This window comes from Idiotropiscis lumnitzeri, chromosome 11, assembly GCF_059441095.1.
Source record: "Idiotropiscis lumnitzeri isolate Australia: NSW breed Sydney's pygmy pipehorse chromosome 11, RoL_Ilum_1.0, whole genome shotgun sequence".
Classification (NCBI taxonomy): domain Eukaryota; kingdom Metazoa; phylum Chordata; class Actinopteri; order Syngnathiformes; family Syngnathidae; genus Idiotropiscis; species Idiotropiscis lumnitzeri.
The window spans coordinates 5,992,867-6,012,534 of NC_142401.1; the positions used below are offsets into that span (position 1 = coordinate 5,992,867).

Below are 19,668 nucleotides of genomic sequence, written 5' to 3' on the forward strand. Positions count from 1 at the left end.
ACTGAGCAGACTAAACAAACTCAGCACACGCGCACACACACACACCTGGTTGGCCTCTCAAGTTGCCCCCACTCCTCTTCCCTTCTCTGTTTCACTTCCTGTCTGCACAAGCACTTCCTACTTCCCTCGTCCAATGACAGAGCTTCTTCCATGGTCTCCCTGGCCACGTGTTGTGTTTGAGATGAGAACGGCCAGTTAGGGCTGTCAATCATCCTGGTACACGCCTGCCTCACGGCCTCAAAGATGATTGGTTAATGGCTAACACATGATGATGATGTTGATGATGATGATGATGATGATGATGATGATGATGATGATGATGATTTTGTAGTGAGATTGTTGCAATACATCCACTGTTTGCCTTCTTTAGTTCTAGATTAGCTGAACATTGTTGTTGTAGTTTGTAATGCTTGGCTCTGCACACATTTCCGCGTCATTCCGTCCGTTTTTGTGTCCAATCATCCCCAAGTGTGAAACTTTTGTCAAAGTGTCTTTGCGCTAATTACGGCGTCTACACGCGTGTGCCTTCTGCATTTTGATCTTATTTCACATGTTTTTAATGCCTCAGATTGCCTCCAATTAAAAAAAAGGGGGGGCATATTAATCATTACTTCGTCAAGTCGCTTTGCTGCACTTGTAGGCTGCTGGGAATTTGGAAAACTCAGCCAAAAAAAAAATAAACGTGGCAACAATATTTTTCACGAATGGATTTCGTGAAATCCAGTGGAACCTCTAAATGCAACACAGTCCATTCTGTGACGTTGTTCTCATTCCAAAACAAATTTCCCTTAAAAAATAATAGAAAAATTATCTGTTCCTGGGTCAAATTGTCAAACAAAAACGACACTACTGTTAATGTCAGTTAAAAAGAAAAATAAAAGACTCAAAAGTAAAACAAAGTAGAACTACCATGACAGGCATAAATCATAATCCTGTATTGATTTTAATTGGCAATGCAAAAAAAGTAACTCTAAAATTGTTACTGGCTATAATGTGTAAGAAAATTTCATCACCATACAACAACAGTCAACTAAAATTAAGTCAAATGCCAGACTATCACAAAATCCCTTCTTAACTTATGTAAAAAGTAGCTTTCTTACGTTAACTAAAGGTATGGTCAAAACAAAAACAAAGCCAACACTTAAAAAAAACAAAATCTAACTAAAATTAAGTACAACCACTCACCTTCTCAAAATGTCTGACAGACATGTATTGTAAAAAAAAAAAGTGCTACAATGTGTTGTGGAAGGTCATCTTTTGAATGCGGCTCTCTGGCGCTTACCCATGTGAGTTTCTGTTTTCCCAGTTTTCACAAACGCAGCGTCTGCATTGCGCTGAAATGCTGCATGACGGCAAATGTCAAACGTTGGACGTGGACTCAAATGTCTTCTACTATTTCTGCTTTTCTTATGCGCTTCCGTAAACTTATTGGCGAGGATCACGTGTGGGAAAGTCTAGCACAATCTAGTCCCGTTTGCTGCCTTTTTGAAAAAGAGTTCTTTTATTTTGACAAGGAAGAATCATTTGCTTCTTTTTTTGTTGGTTTGTTTTAGGGCCCAGCCGATTTTTTAAAATTAATTTATTCTTAATGAGGCTGATGCAAATTCTGATATTCCGATCAAATTTAAAATGTATATGAGTTTTTTTTTTTTGTGGGGGGTGGGGGGTTCCCTTGATGCTAACAATAATTTACAGGCAGAACATTTGACTGTTTTGACAACTGAATAAAATTTTCAAAAAATGGCAAGTTATTATTTTTAGTTTAGCATTTTCGGGGGGAGCTAATGTTTACATGTCTTTATTTTTCATTTATGTTGTAATGTGTTAATGTGTATAAAAAATGAAAATGGTTGGGCCCGTGTTTGTTTGTTTGTGTAACATTCCCAAGGCACAATTTGACGCATGTTCAATTTTGCATTTAATGTGTACTCCGTGTAATGTTTGCGTCGATGTTGTCGCCAAGAAAAAGAAAACGGTCCTGAATTGTTCTTGTTGTCCTTTGACGGTTGGAATCATTTCAATTTGGTATCTTGTCAAAATAAATTTCTTTTGTACAAACTTTTGAGTGCTTTTTGCCCTTTTTCCATGTAAGCCTTACACACACAGGGGGATGAAATTGGACTGTTCTTTTGACATTTTACAGCAATAAACACGAGTAATATTGGTTTTTTTTTGGGATGGGGGGAATTGTTTACTTCTAAAAAATTTAATGAATGTCATAAATACAATTCTAAAGAATGATTTAAAGCACTTGTGTATTTATTTATTTATTTATTTATTTAAAACCCTAACACCAACCCTACCCTAATCCGAACCAAATCCTATCCCTACCCTTACTGGATCACAGTTTGAAAAATTGAAGAGAATTGCCAACAGCAGGCATATTATATTAAAGGTGAAAATGTATTTATTTTTTTATTTTTTCCTGTCAAATTAGTGACACGTTAACAGGCAGGGAGACCCAGATGATATCACTCCGTTGGATTCCCACACCTCCGGAAAAAAAACAAAACATGTTTACACAACGCTGGACAGCACGTTAGGTACACAAACTAAGAACTCCGGCCAAAGTAAAAGAAAAAAACAAAAACAAACCTGTCATTACAATGATCATACTCGCCTTTATTTTTTTTTAATTTCCAAATCGGGGATGGGATCATTTTAACCCCAGTTAAGCCCCTCCAGCATTTTTTTTTTGAATATGTATTTTACATTTTGTCAGCCCTCGATTTATCGGTCAAACATCCAGCTCAGCATCCTTTTCATTCCCCAAATTCCACAACATAATTCCTCACCATTTTATCACCTGTAAGTCTCCCGTTCTACATTTGAACAATTTCATTAATTTCAATTCATGTTTAGCTCCTGATTATTTGCACACCCTTTCGCCACAAATTGCATTCTCCAGTTGAGTTACGATGCTTTGATTTAGACAAATCGGACGTAAGCACCAATAAACATGTTACTGTGAGTTTTCGTAAGAAGTGGACCTTTGTTCTGGTTGTTTGTTTGTTTTTTTGTGCGCGTGTCTTTCCCTGAAGTGTCAAATCCAAGACGAGAGATGTTGAAAACATGTCAGTGATGATTAACTTTGTCCACCATCATTATCTTTACGTGTTACACAACGACCGAGAACAACAACACTCAAGAACACTTTCACTATTTCGTGGTTCCACTTCAGATGCCTTCCATTTTACGACCCTTTCAACTTGTGTGATGTTCCGAACGAACATCTTTAAAATATCGATTCATTTTCCTTTCCTTTGCCCTTCAAATTCCAGTTTGTGGGCGCAATCAGCAGATTGGATAGCCACTTCAAAAATGACAATTATATAGTCGACCGGTACGAGGAGCCGCTTTTTGAGTACTAAAAAGTTGGTTGGTACATCCTCTAAGATAACACGATACCTTAAAATGAAGACCGGAACAGGCCTGATACCGATACCTGGTATCGATACTTGTCTATCCGTAATTGGGCTAAAATAAATTTTAAAAAATTTAAAAATTCACTAATTAAAATGAGAAATAATACAAAAGTTTACGTACGCTGTGTACTCATTTTCACTTGAAATAATTGTCACTTGTAAAACTCATCACCTCACTCACAAGCACTACTCTGTGGTCATTTGTCAGACAAGTAAAGATAAATAGCCTCATAAAATGACATCATCAATTTTATCTGCAACCTTTGGAAAAAAACATGCACTGCTGGAGTTTTCATCCCATGTCTTTGATTAAACTTGGTGAAGCAGCATGTGGCTAAAGCTTTTCTCGTACTCTTTGTTTGAAATTTCAAATTTCCCCATTGTGGGACTAATAAAGGACATCTTTATCTTTTATCTTTATCTTAAGTCAACAATTATATGTTGGTGGAATAAAAATGCAAAGTCAAATCTTGGTGTTTATTACAGTTGTACAGACACATGTTTTCAAATCAAATTTCCACCTAATAGCAGAAAAATAGATATGCTGTGTATAAAAATAAATTAAGTCATAAAATAACAGAAACAAGAAACTTCAAGTGATCCTTGGATGATTTTCTGGTACAATTTACTATTATATAAATATTGGGAGACAGTTTGGTGACGGAACCACTAGAAGTTAGCATTATTTTTATTTTACAATCAATAGTCTCTTCTTTTGGAACGCTCTCTATATTGCAAGATTTTCTCCTATCATGAGTGGTTCTGGAACCACTTTGATTTACTTGCAGTTGGCCAAGAATGATTACCTCACTAACTGAAAATTCCCAACATCTATAAATGTCTCGAGCGACATTCCTTTTGTTTCATATCTGGTTGACCCTTTGCCGAAGGAGTTCCAGTTGCCTCGCCACCTCGTCGGGTAGGTCGTCGTTCACCTGCGTGGTGAAGTATTTGCCGACCTCTTCTGCCTCCTTCTGCCAGAAATCCCGGTCCAGAGCAAAGAGCTGGTCCAGGCCCACCGGGTCTCTCAGACCATCCAGGTCTAAGGAATCACGGCAAGGTAGGTAGCCCACGGCGGAGGGCATCGCCCCGGCCTCGCCGTTCAGCCGGCGGAACATCCAGTCCAGGATGCGGATGTTTTCACCAAAACCGGGCCAGAGAAAACCAGCGGTGGGGTTTTTGCGGAACCAGTTGACATGGAAGATCTTGGGCAGCTTGACATTGGGATGCTCTGCCATGCTCAGCCAATGCGACAGGTAATGACCGAAGTTGTAGCCAAAGAAGGGGCGCATGGCAAACGGGTCGTGCATGATCTCCTTGCCTGGGGCAAGGAATGAGGAGAAGTCAGTTGACCACGGTTCTTTGCGTTATTTGTTGGGAGCAAGTAGTAAGTAATTCTCAAGTCTCAACCTTCAAGTTCACAATCTTCTTCCAATACGTACCTTTGTGTTCCGCTGCGGCAGTAGCCTCCGAACGCATGGCGGCTCCGACAAATACACCGTGCTGCCAGTTGAACGCTTCATAGACTAGTGGGACACCTGAAAACCAGGAAGAAAGATTCAGTCATGGAAATCACAAAATTCTTTAAGGGTCCTATTGCGTCTACAGAATAGTTTGTGTTTTCTGGTCCGATTTTGTTGATGATCAGTCAACTTGGCTCGTTTCTTGAACACAGTAAATTTCGTAGAGTACATGCTTTTACAACCATGTAGGAACTTTCCCAAAGCAGAACTAGGACACACTAGAGGGCCTACAAATGTCAAGGTATCCCCCTTCGTGGAACTTGAGGAGGCAGCTGGAGGAAGTCTTCGATACCATGCTAAGACTGAAGCACCCCGCAACCCGGATACGTGGAAAAAAATGGCAGGAGGGGTGGTCTTAATGTATCCCACACTGCAAAGAAAAGCCAACTCCAGTGCCCCTTTAGGTTAAAACCTGATGGCATCGTCCCAATTGGAACCGTACCAAGACTCTGGTTCAGACCAAGGACACGCTGGAGGGACTAGGTTTAACGTAAAGGAGGTGGCTAGAGACAGAGAAGTTTGGCTTCTCTACAGACACCACTGCCCTCCACAACCCAGACCCAAAGAGAAGAATTTGGATGGATGACTATTTCTAATGTTTCACTGCCTGACAAAATGCAAAGGACTGTTCCAGGTGTCCAATTGTGAAAAAAGTTTCGTACAACTCTTTCCTGCTCACCTTCAGGCCGGCGTCCTCCGAAGATGATGGCCTCAATGGGTACACCTTCGGGGGATTCCCACAATGGGTCGATGATGGGGCACTGATCGGCCGGAGTACAGAAGCGGGAGTTTGGGTGGGCACATGGTTCTCCTACACATACAAGGTCAATTTATCGCGACAGATCATCATCATGTATTTTTATCCTTTTTTTAGTGTTTTCACCATCTCTCACCATTCTCCGGACTCCACGGTTTATTCTTCCAGGAAGTAACGGTAACATCCTCGGGCAGAGCCACGTCCATGCCTTCCCAGTGAACACCTCCGTCGCTGGTCTCTGCCACGTTGGTGAAGATGGTGTTCTTGGCAATGGTAGCCATGGCATTGGGGTTGGTCTTGGCAGAGGTGCCGGGTGCCACTCCAAAGAAGCCGTTCTCTGGGTTGATGGCTCGCAGGTGACCTGATGAGAAGGGGATGACGGAAGCAATAAGAAAACGAGACATTGGAAAGGGGCTGCATGGTCCTGATGGTTCTGAACCTTGATGGTCAAACTTCATCCAGGCAATGTCGTCTCCCACGCACTCCACCTTCCAGCCGGGCAACGTGGGGCTCAGCATGGCCAGGTTGGTCTTGCCACAGGCGCTGGGAAATGCTGCAGCCATGTACTTCTTCTGGCCTGCGGGGTTGGTGATGCCCAGGATCTAAGTGAAACACAAGTCAGGACCAGTTCTGCTGGGGCAAGAAGACAAACAAAACAATTCAGTATTCTACCAGCATGTGCTCTGCCAGCCAGCCTTCCTCCTTGGCGAGACGTGAGGCGATGCGCAGGGCAAAGCACTTCTTGCCGAGCAGGGAGTTCCCACCGTAGCCGCTCCCAAAAGAGATAATCTGATGGTGGTCTGGGATGTGGGCAATCAAGGTCTGTTCAGGGTTACAAGGCCAGTTGTTCACCAGAGGCCCTGAAGACAGGAAACATGAAACCTCGTTAGTGCTCTACCTTGGACTATTCCTTAAATCAAATTGTGAGAGGTATACGTACTTTTAAGTGGCAATGGACAACCGACGGAGTGCAGACAACGGACGAAATTGCCGTTCCCGAGGGCTTCCAGAACCACCTTCCCCATCCGGGTCATCACCCTCATACTGGCGACTACGTAAGGCGAGTCGGTCAGCTCCACGCCGATCTTGGACAGCGCCGATCCAACTGGTCCCATGCTGAAAGGGATCACATACATGGTGCGACCCTTCATGCAGCCCGGGAAGCGCTGGGCGACAGCTTTGTCTAACTCCTCCGATGACATCCAGCGGCCCAGCTGGCTGATGCCGCCTTCCAGAGGGGTGGGCACTGTATCGCGGCGGTCATGGGTTACGATCACCGTCCGGCTTTCCACGCGGGCTACGTCCCGAGGGTCCGTCCTGGCCAGCCAGCTGCAGTGTGAAGGAGCTCAAGTTGAGGGAAAAAAGTATTGGAGCACCAACAGGGAGTGAAAAGTGAAGTAAACGGGAGATATTGATAGCGTATTTTGATATCGGCTGGAGGTGAAAATCTGGAGTTGGGTCAAAAATATTGGGACATGAAAATAAAATAAAATGTGATTTTGGACAAAAGTTTTGGGACACCGACAAGAGGTGCGACTATGGCGTTTATAAAAACTTTTGGGGACACCTACAGGAAGCGAAAAGTAAAAATGAGGACTTTGGACAAACGTATTGATTAATGGTCTGAACGCTTCAGTCATGAATTGTTTAATATATCTCTTGTTTAACGTGGAAGGGGATTGTCCTGACTGGTTTTACTGGTTTTCTTTCAGCTCCATTCAACATTAAAACGCAACTATCCCTGACAGCGTTAACATCCCAGGTTCTGTGCTGGCTTTGAACATTTACTGCACTCCACATACCAGTTCTGGTACTTGGGCAACTTCTTGATCATCCCCTGCTCCTCCATCTGGGCCAGGATGGACCAGTTTTCCTCTTCTGAACCATCGCAGATGTGAAGGGCGTCGGGCTGGCAGAGCGTCACGTTGGCCTCCACAAACTCTCTGACGGCCGGGCTGAGGGTGCTCAATTCGCCCTGCAGCACTCGAGGCCCATCCTTCTTCGAAGACTGCAGCTGAGGGGGCATTGCGTTCGACTCTGACGGAGAGGAAAAACCTGGAGGATGAGAAGGAAGAATGTTGCAGTGGTGACAAACATCAACTAACTACAGAATGAAAAAAGAATCAACTAACCAACGTATGAACTAACCACTCCACATTGCGAAGAAGGAGCATCACAAACTAACCTAATACCAAAGCAATCTGTAATAACAATGTAATAACCAACTATTGGACAACAAACAAATGAACCAAGTGGCCGACTTATCAACAAATAAACTCACTAACCAACTAAATAATTAATGAATAACTGAACTAACTAACCCACTGTGTCACAAAGAATGACCAAACGAACTAACCAACTAACTAATGAACTTGTGAGTGACAATCAGAAAAACTAACAAGCCAGCTACCACACAAATGAACTAACAAGTAGATGAACAAATTAATCTTACCTAATAACTACACGAACAAACTAACGTAATAACTAAGAAATGAGCATACAAAGTAACCAACTAAGTTCACGTCGTTATGGAGCACCTCCCGTTTGAACATTGCTAAACTACTAACGAAGAAAGTAAGTTGACTAGTAATGATGCATAACAGTAACTAACAAATAAAAAAAATGGACAAGCAATCCAAGTAAGTAAAGTGAATTCCATATGCACAAACAAAACAAAAAAAAAAAATCAACTGTGGTAACGAAGAGATGCCCTTGGATGTGCAGAATGAGATGGACTGTATACTGGACCCTGTGGAACGCCTCACATCACTGTCTTGCTGAGCTACTTACTAGCTGATTAAGTAACTGAGAACCAAAGGTGTTAACATAATGTGATCTGTTAATTAAAGAGGTACCGACCTGACTTGTTATGTCGTTTCCGCTGTATTTGGTGATGTCATCAACCGGTTGTGTGCTTGTGTGTGTGTCTCACTAAGGTGCACTCTTTTTATCCTCTGGGATATCCTACATGAGGGCGGGGCCCAGCCCGGCCCAGCTGGGATCACGGGAGGGGATAGGGGAGGGGGGGGGGGGTCTCATGCACGACGGGACTCGTTGTTCTTTACGGGGTGAGTGATTCATTCCAGAACTGCTTGAGCCACTCACCGAACTGGTTTGATGAAGACTTTACAGCCTATTGATTATTGATAATCTTATCTGCGGCCTCTACTCACTGATAAAACATCCCATAATGAGTAGTGCTTGCCTTTGAACTTTGACCCACTTTGACGTAAGTCGGCGGCGTGACTCCGTCATTGAACGACCCCGGGGGTCTATTTGCCTGAGCCAATCGACAAGTTGAAAGCATTCTAGTATGTATTGGAGATCACATATTATATGTAAACATGGTGTACTCTGTGTATGCTGTTTTTTGTCGTCGCATATTTGGTAAATTAGTTGTTTTGTTCGTTTATTGTCAGTTTATTTAGTTGTCGTTTTTGGGAGGGTTGTTTGTTCATTTGGTGTTGTTAGTTAGATAGCTTCTTAGTTTGTCCATTATTTTGGCTTCATATTTAGGTACAGTGGTCGCAAGTTAGTGAGTCATATTATGTTATATTTGACGACAAATAAATATTTGTATTTATATTTATTTATATTTTATTTATTAAATTTATTTAATTATTTATTTAGCAGTGGCTCAACAGATACAGCATATTAAAAAAAAAAAAATTGTGTTGTGTGGAAATTGGCAGCCAGTTTGTTAAACTCATTCACTGCCATTGACGGGTATAGACGCCCATTTTTCCTGGGCTGGTAGTGAATGAGTTAATGTACATTCGCACCGTGGTCGACAGGTGAACAACTTCTTATTTCTTCTTATTTACAGGCAGTCAGGAAGGAAGTTGACATGATCACGACACGGTCATGCCAGTGACACCACATACTGTGCGTGTTACGTAAGGCCCTCAGTGGTGTGTTTTATTGACTACACGCTCAAGTGCATGGAGTTGTAAAAAAAAAAAAAAACACCCAGAACATCCTCTGGATCTTTATGTTGCTAATTAAAAAACTGGTGACACCGGAAACGCTTATATCAGCACAAGGCAGCGTAGCTCAACTCAACAACGACAACATCAAAGCCTTGGACACTAAGTGATTTTCAACTCTAATGATTCTGAAATGTAACGAATTTCAAACCTTCTGATTTTTAGCGCTGGTTATTTTTAACCCTATTATTCGGGTCGAATGATTTTGTACTCTATTCATTTTTAACCGTAGTTTGTTAGCTAGCCAGTTACTAAGTTTGTTCATTTGTTTGTTAGTAAGCTTGTTAGTTTGTCAGACAGTTTAATAGATACAGTAGTTTGTTAATTAGTCAGCTGGCTTGTTGTTGAGCAATTTCTTAGCGAGTTAGTCAGTTTGTTAGTCAATTTGTCAGTTTTTTTTTTTTTTAGCGAGTTCATACGGGTTGTCATTTGTTCAGAAGTTTGTTCGTGTGAACCTCATTTAGAAGCTGGTTTGATGGTTTGTTAGTCGATCGGTCATTCAGCTAGTTAGGCAGTTTGTTAGCGAGTTTTTTTCTCGTTTTTTTTAGTTAATTTGACTTCTTGTAGGTGTCCCAATACTTTTACTTTTACTTTGACAATTGAAAACGTCACGCACGGAAAAAGTGCAGTACATTTGATAAGAGCACCACCTTGAGTCCATCTGGAGTAATGACACGTATCTATTTTGATTGACAGCTTAAAGTTGACTTTTTGTCATTTACCGTTGCCATGGTGACATAAGCTAGTCGGCCGTCCCCGCGGAGACAGTAAACAGGTTAATCAGTGTATCACTTACACACGCGTGTAAGATGAGCCGGCACTGGAGGCACCACACTATATCATACGCACGCACACACGCACGCACCCACGTGCAGAGCGCTCACACACAGACACTGTAGGAAAGATGGAGGAGGAGGTGCACCGTGAGCCCGTTAACTTGGTACATCAAGATGAAATATGGTAAAAAAATATTTTTATAATAATTATGTTCAAATCTGCTGTAATATGATTGCGTGTGTGTGTGTGTGTGTCGCTTGGGTGTGCGTGAGTGTATAGGAAGGCACATGTCAATGCAGAAAAGGATTTGGCAGACGTGTGGCCAAACAAATGGGGTTTCCTCACGCACCTTTACAAGGAGGTACAGCCAATAGTGTGTGTGTTTGTGCTTGTGCGTGTGTGTGGGGGTGTGCGGGCGTGTGTGTGTTTGTGTGTGACCTTTCCTTTATTTCAGTATGAAGTGGACTGCATGAATTTGAAGAATGCTTTATCAGCGGCACCTCCCAAACGACCTCCAAGTCCTCCAGATCTCCCAATTTACGTAAGTACCTGCAGTAATAGCAACCAACCATCTACTTCTTACCTCCCTACCTTCTTACTTGCCAAGCTCCTGCCTATCGATCAAACTATTTACCTACCTAGGAGCCAACCTACCAAGCTTCCTATATCTGCCTATAATTACGTCGGGTGATATCCTTGCGCCTGCAAAATCGTCACTTTACAGGAGACATTTGTTCAAGCTTTAACATGACATCGTCACAGAGAGCAAGCCATTTTCAAGACTTTTGAATGGTCAGTAATTTGTAAAAATAACACTCAGACATGTGGAGTAGCCAATCCTATGAATTTGTGAAAAAAATGGAAAATTTACCAAATTGTGACATGTGTGGTTTCAACAGCAAAATGTATGAGGATCTATCTATAAACTTATGTATGTACCTATTTAGCAACAAGCCATTAACTTTCTACCTGCAGATCTCATTTATCTGCCGAATCATACTGAATCACTTCACCTACAAATTTCACGTACCTACAGTCGCTACTACCTACCAAGTTAGCTCCTTACATACCTAGCTGTCTGTCTGCCAATTCAAACAATTTACCAAACAACCTGTCGAGTATCGTACATATATCTGCATTACCTACAGTACCTTCCTAGTAAATCGCTACCTACTTTCTTCCAACCTAGCTACTATCTTTGAATGTGGTCAGGTTGGTGCATCCCCCCCAGTGCCGCAGACCAGTCAGGCTGTGATTGGCTGGCGTTCAGCTCATTCCCATCTAGGTCTGGAAAGGTCTGGCATCCTGCAACACGGCCGCCGCAGTTTTCTCAAAGAGCTGGTCTGACCTCAACAGTCCTGAGCGGGTGCAGATTAACTGTATTTGGTTCTTTCTTTTTCTTGATGTTTGTTGTATCTTTTGCAGTATAAAGCTTTTGACTAACAAAAGTTCTTGTCATTGGTACAGAATACTTTTTCATTTTTATGGTCTAACCCTTCAAAATAAACTTTTTTTCTTCAATACTCATGTTGGAAAGCAACATAAAACATAATTACAAAACATCCGGGGTTTTAGCCCCGAATAAAATAGATTAGTAACGCCACATATGTTGAGTCTATAGAATGAAAAAATTGCCCAGTTTTTATAAATTAATCCACTAAATAACAACCAGTTAAATATGTGTATATATATATATATATATATATATGTATATATTTATTTTTAATTGGATTGATTCCTTATTGATTCTTCATTACTAATAGAACAAATTAATTTCATTTCATTTCCACTTGTCACGTAGCTTTGACAGTGAATCACAAATCATCTTATTGTTGTGGCGGTGACGTGTGACACCTGTCGCACTTTGGGCGGGAACCTCCCCTGGTGAGTCATATCTCAGCACTGACGTCACGAAACCACGAGACCCGTATGGAGAAGGCGGAAGTAGACGGAGAACAACATCAGCGCCAGCCAGGCAGCTTCATCTCGACTCGGCTGGGCGGCCAGATTGAGCCACGAAGAAAAAAAAAAAACAAGGAAAGAAAAACTTAATCTTTCACAGGTCACCACCACAACCGTCTTGGGTCCACAAGCATGTCTCTGTTCGGAAAGTGGTTCGGAACCGGCGGCGGGGGCAAAGGCGGCAAGGCGCCCACACCCCAGGAGGCTGTCCAGAAACTCCGAGAAACCGAGGAGATGTTGGCCAAAAAGCAGGAATTCCTCGAGAAGAAAATTGAGCAGGAGATTATAACGGCCAAGAAGCACGGAATGAAGAACCAGCGAGGTGAGGGGGCAAAAACATAAAACCGGGCCACAGTCGCGTTCGCTTCGGTAGTCGATCACCTGGTTAGCAGGCGGGCTAACTGGAGGGGAATCCATTTTTAAAACACCTTGACAGTCAGCGGAGAAAAATAAAACAAAACTGTGGAAATGTACTTATTCTGTACTTGAGTAAATGTACTCACATTTTACGTGGCAAATACTAAAAAGACTGGCAAATAAAGTACTGATTCGACTTCTTTGCTTAAGTTTAAACTATAAAGTTGGGCTGTAAATTACAACTAACAGTTATTTTAACAATTGATCTGCTTATCGCGTTGACTAATTGGTGAATTGGATGGAAAAAATATTTCCATACCTATACTCCAAAACAGGACATTGTTTAAATTGGCAGTGCAGAAAATGCACAAACAAATTGTGGTTCAGTGGCGGGCTTGGTCCTAAACATGTCAGAAATTTGGTCTAAATTGCTGATTGTTGTTTTCCCAATTGGAAGCAGATGTTTGCAAATGGCTTCTTTTCTTTCAACACAAACATCTGTCTGTTCTCACGGAGGACAACAGAAATATGACAAATATTGTTGGGAACCCTAATTATTATTTTCTGGATCGTGTTAGTCAGTCAGTGGTTAACTTTAATAAATGAGGTGCTATAAACTAGGGCTGCTAGTTTATGAAAAAATAAATAAATAATCGCGATTATCTTAGTGATAATTTAAATCATTATTCAAACAATTATTTTGGGAGAGTCAAACAAAAGAAAAATATAAAAATGGAAACAATATTCAAATCAAATTTATTTTAAAATTAAAAACCGCGCAAATGTTTAATTCAAGTATGGTCTTTACAGTGCATTAGAGTTTACTTGCTATGCACTTATAAATTTCCATAGAACTGTTGTAACATTTAAATTTTGAACTTAAGTATACTCACTATAATATTTGCCATTGTAAAATGAGTACTATTCTAAAAATATTCTGTATATATCTACTGTATTTAATCATTTTTTACGATTATGCCAATTTTGTAATTGTTGAATGTAATAATCGTAATTGCACAGTCCTACTCTAAACAGCGATCATTCGGCAGAGTTTTGCTTGCCTTGGGCAATATGGAGTCTTCCGACATCCTTCAAGTCTTCGGGCTTCCTGTCAAGCGCTTACGACAAACTCTCTTGCGTGCTACATCACGTGACATGATCCAGATGTCCAAGGGCAAAACTTGAATTTCAACATAGCTAAACGGCGACAAAGAAGCGTCTTTGAACGATAACGTCATTCTGACAAAATGACACCTCACAGGACGTCCGCTTGACAAACGCGAGCATGTAGTGGAAGCAAACGTGACGAGATGAGTTGCTCACCGTCAGTTGTGTGGCGTTGCATGGCAACGGCGAGCAATTATAGCCGAAGTCCAAGATATGATTTCGGTGCCCTTGAAGGAGGGCAACACAACCAACTTGTTGAATCATGTGAAGACCAGCCAAGTGACGATGTGGAAAGCAGCAAAATGCCAGCAGCGTCCACTCGTAGCATTAGCAGTTTAGCCGCTGCTAACTAGCGTTCCAGCCACAAAGCAAAGCAAAATCAGTCGTGTCATCTTTGAATGATGCGCATTTGCTACTAGCACTGATGTCAAGCCGTTTGTCGCATCATAACTTCAAAATAATCTTGACTGTCATTACCGTTATCATTGAGTACAACAAATATTTTCATATGTTCTTGTTTTTCCATTTATGTTGATTAACTGTTGAACTATGTTCAATTTTCTTTGTTTTCAGCACAGATCCTTTACAGATGGCAATTTTACAAACAAAATTCGGATGCGACAAGTTGCGATCACTTTTTTTTTTTTTTCCCCTATCGTATCGACCAGCCCAAGAGTTGTAGCCTGCCCGTCACCGATAAAGGTTCAGAGGCAGATGGTCAGATAAACACTAACAATGTTACCTGGCCAGAAACACATCCTGTGTGTTTGTGTCATCCAATCCGACCGCTGCTGGGTGCTCATTCACTGCCAAAAAAAAAAAAAAAAAAAGCAGCACTTTAGACACTAACACGGAATTAGCTGGCATATTGAGCTATTAGAGCAAACTCTCATATATCCAAAAATGGAATTTTCAACTTCAGAGAACATGTTGCAAATCACGCCAAACAAATATTTTGGGACACATAATGCTAACAATATCATAGCATGAATTAAAAGTCTGAAAAACATCGCAGAATGTCTTGACTATTATTGATCAAATTATGTCATATAAAATCGTACCTTAAGACGTTCTCTAATATTTTACAATCACTCTTTGGGATGTGCATGATGTTTCAACTTTTGGTCTGTTTTCTACCACTGCTTAAGCGGTCCAGTCCGCTTTTTAGTTCTTCCAGCTGACCAGAGCATCCGTATTCGTCTTTTCGGATGTCGGTCGGCCCGCTTGCTAAGCCTAAGAGCTGCGGCCGTAGTTTTTAATCAGATGGGATTTAATCAGATTAAAAAAAAGGAGTCATGCTTCACTGGGATTGCAGTCTGTGACCTCTGCCAAGGCCGTTACGTTCCATTTTGAGATGTATAGCGTTTGGACGGTGTTGTTGCAGGATGCAATGTGATCCTGTTTTGATCCCCATCTGTGTTGTTGCGAATGGAAACTGGTCATTAATCAATTCCAGGGTCCCAAAACACCAATTAGTAAATTTGTATTGTATATACATGTACCTGTCGCACCCTTAAAGGGGCGTGGCCTTGCAAGCGACATCAGCAGATGGAGAAAGCTAATCTCCGTGTGAGCGTCTTGTCGTAAATTGCGGCCGACAGCAGCAACTTGCAAGTCCTCGTCTTGTATTTCCGTGTTTTGACTGTTTGTCTGGTTCAATAAACGCGACCGTGGCTCTCCTTACCCACATGCGAGCGTATCTCAGTTTTTTTTTTTTAATTCACTTACGAAGTTCAACTCAAATTTAGCTTCCACAAAGAAAAAAGTCAGTCCAACAGCTTGTAACTCGAAGAAATCATCCGTCAAAGTACCACTGTTGTCTCATTTATGACCCCGCTTACTCAACTACTTGATAGTATCGCTTATTTACGACTTTACGACCCGCCGTCCCCTTTGCTCCCCCGCTTACTTTGCCACTTTGCAACGGCCCGCAGCGGCGCTGCAGGCCCTGAAGAGGAAAAAACGCTACAGCAAGCAGCTGGAGCAGATCGACGGCACGCTGTCCACCATCGAGTTCCAGAGGGAAGCGCTCGAGAACGCCAACACCAACACGGAAGTGCTGAAGAACATGGGCTTCGCCGCCAAGGCCATGAAGGCCGCACACAAAGAGCTGTGAGACGTTCGCACACGCACACGCACACGCACACGTGCACGCTTCGGCATCACTGTGAATGAGGTCCCAAAAAAGTTTGTGCATGTAAAATGTCACATAGATCATTTTCATTTCACAATTTCCAAATAATTCATTTTTATTTTTTATTTGTGATGGCTGATTAGTCAATTTAAAAATGTGTATGAACAAAATTTGATTTATGTGTGTGTAAAATCGCTGCTATATAATTTGGACTCATTTTCAAATTGGCATTCTTTTGACAACAAATTCTTAAGCGACCCAGGTAGTCACGTATGTGCGTGAGGGACTTGAAAAGCGCATCAATGTTCATGTTGTGCCTTTTTGTGCGCATGTGGGATGACAGGAACGTGGACAACGTGGATGACCTGATGTCGGACATCATGGAACAGCAGGAGCTGGCGCAGGAAATCACAGACGTCATCTCCAATCCCATCAGTTTCGGCGACCAAGTAGATGAGGTATGAGCGTTGCGCCTCCTTTTCGCCGCCGTAACGTTTCTCTCTTGACAATAACGACTCGACTCCTCAGGATGAGCTCATGGCCGAGCTGGAGGAGCTGGAACAGGAAGAGCTGGACCGGAATCTGCTGGACGTGGAAGGAACGCCCAACGTCACCCTGCCCAGCGTCCCGGCCACGTCGCTGCCCTCCAGACCAGGTGCGCTGTTCTTTCTAGTGGAGGATATTTTCCCAAATCAGCAAAAGAGGATATTTTTCAACCCACTAAAATACAATTCAAACTATTAGAACGATTAACTGTGTAATGGCCGCTTTTTGTCTCCCTATGCTTGGCTTCTCCAATTTTTTTTTCTGTGGATCTACTCATGATAGACCTGTCTTCCAAATTTCAAGTTAAACCATCTTCCCCAAGAGTCCTTTTGCAATTGGTTTCTTGAGACCTTTTTTTTGTTCATCTACTCACATCTAGCTTATGTCATGTTGCTAAATCAATCTTTTGTTTTTGGCGCAAACTTGTGATGACCTGTGTTTGGAGTTTTAGCGCTGCAATAACGTGATTGTTTTTTTGGGGTTTCAGCCAAGAAGAAGGAGGAGGAAGACGACATGGACATGGCCGACCTGCAGGCCTGGGCCACCAACTAAACTCAAGCGGACGACCGCAGGGATGCTCCCACCCCCTCCCACCACACACACCCACTCTCACCCCCCCCAACTTGCCACCATCCGGAAGTATGCCCTCATGCCGGCCCCCCTGTTGTGCACACTTTGCAGTTGGAAAACGGTCAATGTGAACAATCAACTCATTTGTGTGTACAAGTGGTTCCATCCAAAACCACAACAATGACACTACTCAGAATATTTCTGATCCTTGTATTCTTAAAAAAAGAAAAGTCAAAAAAAAAAAGAAAAAGAGACATTTGGGTGACGATGGCGGAATGCGGGAGCTGATGTCACGTCCGGACTTGTGGGCAAGTTTTATAATCTGGCGCTTCAAGTTATGCTCTTCAATAAACAAAAGCCACTAAAAGAAATAATTTGATTGGAGAAGCTCACAATTGATGAACGCGCCCACTTCAAACGACGCCAGGAAGTATGGAGCGGCTCTTTGGCAGTTTGCTGTGTGAGGTTGCTTTGTGGTGGATGTGTGCGCAAATGCTGTTTTTGAGAGTGTGTGTGTTTGGGATTTTTACGAGGGACTGTGTGTGTGTTGTGTGTGTGTTTTTTTTGAGTTAGTGAGTTTTTCATGAGTGTGTCTAAAATGGCTGCCTATATTTGAGGGTGGGATGGATTGAAGGTGTGAAAAAGTGCTGCCCGCCCACCAACGGGATTTACAACGAGCGTGTCAGTCAATGATCAATCCTAAGTGAAACACGATCCACATTGTGGTTTGTTCATGCTTGGCATAAACAAGTTCAAGGTCCAATTGGATAGCGTCTGCACCATGCACTAAAAACGGTGTTGGCTTCAAAGGCAATGTGGAAAGTTCTTAATTGTTATTAATTTTTATTTTTTTAGTTGTTGGTATAGTTGGCACTGAAAAAAGAGTTTGCACGTTCTCCCCCGTGCCTGCGTGGGTTTCCTCCAGGTACTCCAGTTTCCTCCCACATTCCAAAAACATGCATGGCAGGTTGATTGGACACCTCGAATTGACCCTAAGTGTGTTTGTGAGCATGGATGCTTGTTCGTCATTTTGTGCCCTGCGATTGGCTGGCAACCAGTCCAGTGTGGACCATGCCTTCTGCCTGAAAAGCGCTGGGATAGGCTCCAACGCCACCACAAGGAGAAAGGGATCAGATAATGGATCATCTAACAATTTATCATTGTAAATTGTCAAGTAATTATTTAATGACATAAGTAATTGAAAACCTGGTGAGGAAAAGCTGGCAGCGGTGGGATTCGAACCCACGCCTCCGGAGAGACTGGAGCCTTAATCCAGCGCCTTAGACCGCTCGGCCACGCTACCTTGGTGTAGTGTCACTCGCGTGTCAACACCTAGTCACGTGACACCGGTGCAGCAAATCTAGGACCCTTTTTTTTTAATCAGATTTGTGCTGTACCAATTCAAAATCAAAGTGCAAGGAGCCATACTGTCAATGACAGCTCATGATTAGAGCTTTACTGATCGATGATTATTTCACGATGTACCCTTGTTTAATACAATGAGGGTTCCCAAAAAACATTTGAACAAAATTTAGATGTACCAGATCAAAAATTAAAGAAAAAAAAAGGTTTTTTTTAACTTGACTTGAAACAGGTCAAATAATTGCAACAAGGGCATTTAGTGCACATCTAATATGCACCTGTAACTATCTTGTCATTACACCCTCACATTGACCCACCACTTTTTTTTGTTTGCAAAGTGTCAGCGGCAAGCTTGAGAGATGTGCGTGGAACAGAACAGCTGTTCACAGCATGAGTGCTGACCACAGCATTTTACTGAACATCCACACAATCAAACCTATGATTGCGCGGATTTGAGTTGCAGAGAACTCGTAGCAACGTGCGTTGACGTCTACAGCAGGCGCTCTACTTTGTCACCCCCCCCTGCGCTTCAATCACCACCAAGCATCATTTTATTGTATTGGATTGTATTAGAAATGCGTCTTGCGAGTTATGTTTAAGCATTCAACGTTATAGCTTTACAATGCAAAAACATCGCAAAAGACGTGAGTTCAATGGAGGCATTTTATTGCTAGTGGAAATTATATTGTGAAAAAAAGTTCATTACACATTTTCTTTTGGTCTGTTTGTGTTTGAGTGTGTGTTTTGCGTTAAGAGTTCGTGTTTTTGTGAGCCAACGTGTGCGCACATGAGCGTGTTTGTCTGAGTGTTTATCTGCCTTAGTGTCTGTTTAGTGTGAGTCTGTGTTTATTTGTGTGAGCGTTTTCAGTGAGATCTTGTGTAAAAGCGTTTGTTGAGACTCGATGTAAATCAGTGTTTGTGTTTTCATTGTGTGTAATGTGTTTACAGCGTGTGTTTTGGTGTGAGCGGTCGTGTGTGTTCTGAGAGTTTACTTGTGTGTTGTGCGAGCATGTTTTTAATTTGTGTGTTGAGAGTCTTAGTGAGTTAGTGTGTGCGTGTGTTTTTTTTAGTGTATTAATGTGTGAGACGTGAGCGTGTGCGT

At 42.1% G+C, this 19,668-nt stretch overlaps 3 protein-coding genes and 1 non-coding gene across 4 annotated transcripts; 2 read left to right on the forward strand and 2 right to left on the reverse strand.

The window, feature by feature from the left end:
- Positions 1–3,904: 3,904 nt before the first annotated feature.
- pck1 (phosphoenolpyruvate carboxykinase 1 (soluble)) lies at positions 3,905–7,740 on the reverse strand. The gene is made up of 8 exons (XM_088308858.1): positions 7,508–7,740; positions 6,646–7,034; positions 6,378–6,565; positions 6,145–6,307; positions 5,842–6,066; positions 5,628–5,759; positions 4,868–4,963; positions 3,905–4,746 (listed from the first exon to the last, which is right to left on the reverse strand). Exons 1-8 carry the CDS (start codon positions 7,729–7,731, stop codon positions 4,289–4,291), a joined length of 1,875 nt encoding a protein of 624 aa, XP_088164984.1. The 5' UTR covers positions 7,732–7,740; the 3' UTR covers positions 3,905–4,288.
- Positions 7,741–10,595: 2,855 nt separating this feature from the next.
- On the forward strand, positions 10,596–11,815 carry LOC148327020 (ciliary microtubule inner protein 1-like). Its single transcript, XM_088308873.1, has 4 exons — positions 10,596–10,651; positions 10,748–10,829; positions 10,923–11,009; positions 11,681–11,815. The coding sequence occupies exons 1-4, from the start codon at positions 10,596–10,598 to the stop codon at positions 11,813–11,815; spliced, it is 360 nt and encodes a 119-aa protein (XP_088164999.1).
- Positions 11,816–12,393: 578 nt separating this feature from the next.
- On the forward strand, positions 12,394–19,368 carry LOC148327021 (charged multivesicular body protein 4b-like). The gene is made up of 5 exons (XM_088309738.1): positions 12,394–12,752; positions 15,889–16,066; positions 16,432–16,546; positions 16,617–16,743; positions 17,122–19,368. Exons 1-5 carry the CDS (start codon positions 12,563–12,565, stop codon positions 17,184–17,186), a joined length of 675 nt encoding a protein of 224 aa, XP_088165864.1. The 5' UTR covers positions 12,394–12,562; the 3' UTR covers positions 17,187–19,368.
- Positions 18,426–18,507, reverse strand: trnal-aag (transfer RNA leucine (anticodon AAG)). Its single transcript has one exon. It is a non-coding gene; the product is annotated as a tRNA-Leu (tRNA).
- Positions 19,369–19,668: the final 300 nt, after the last annotated feature.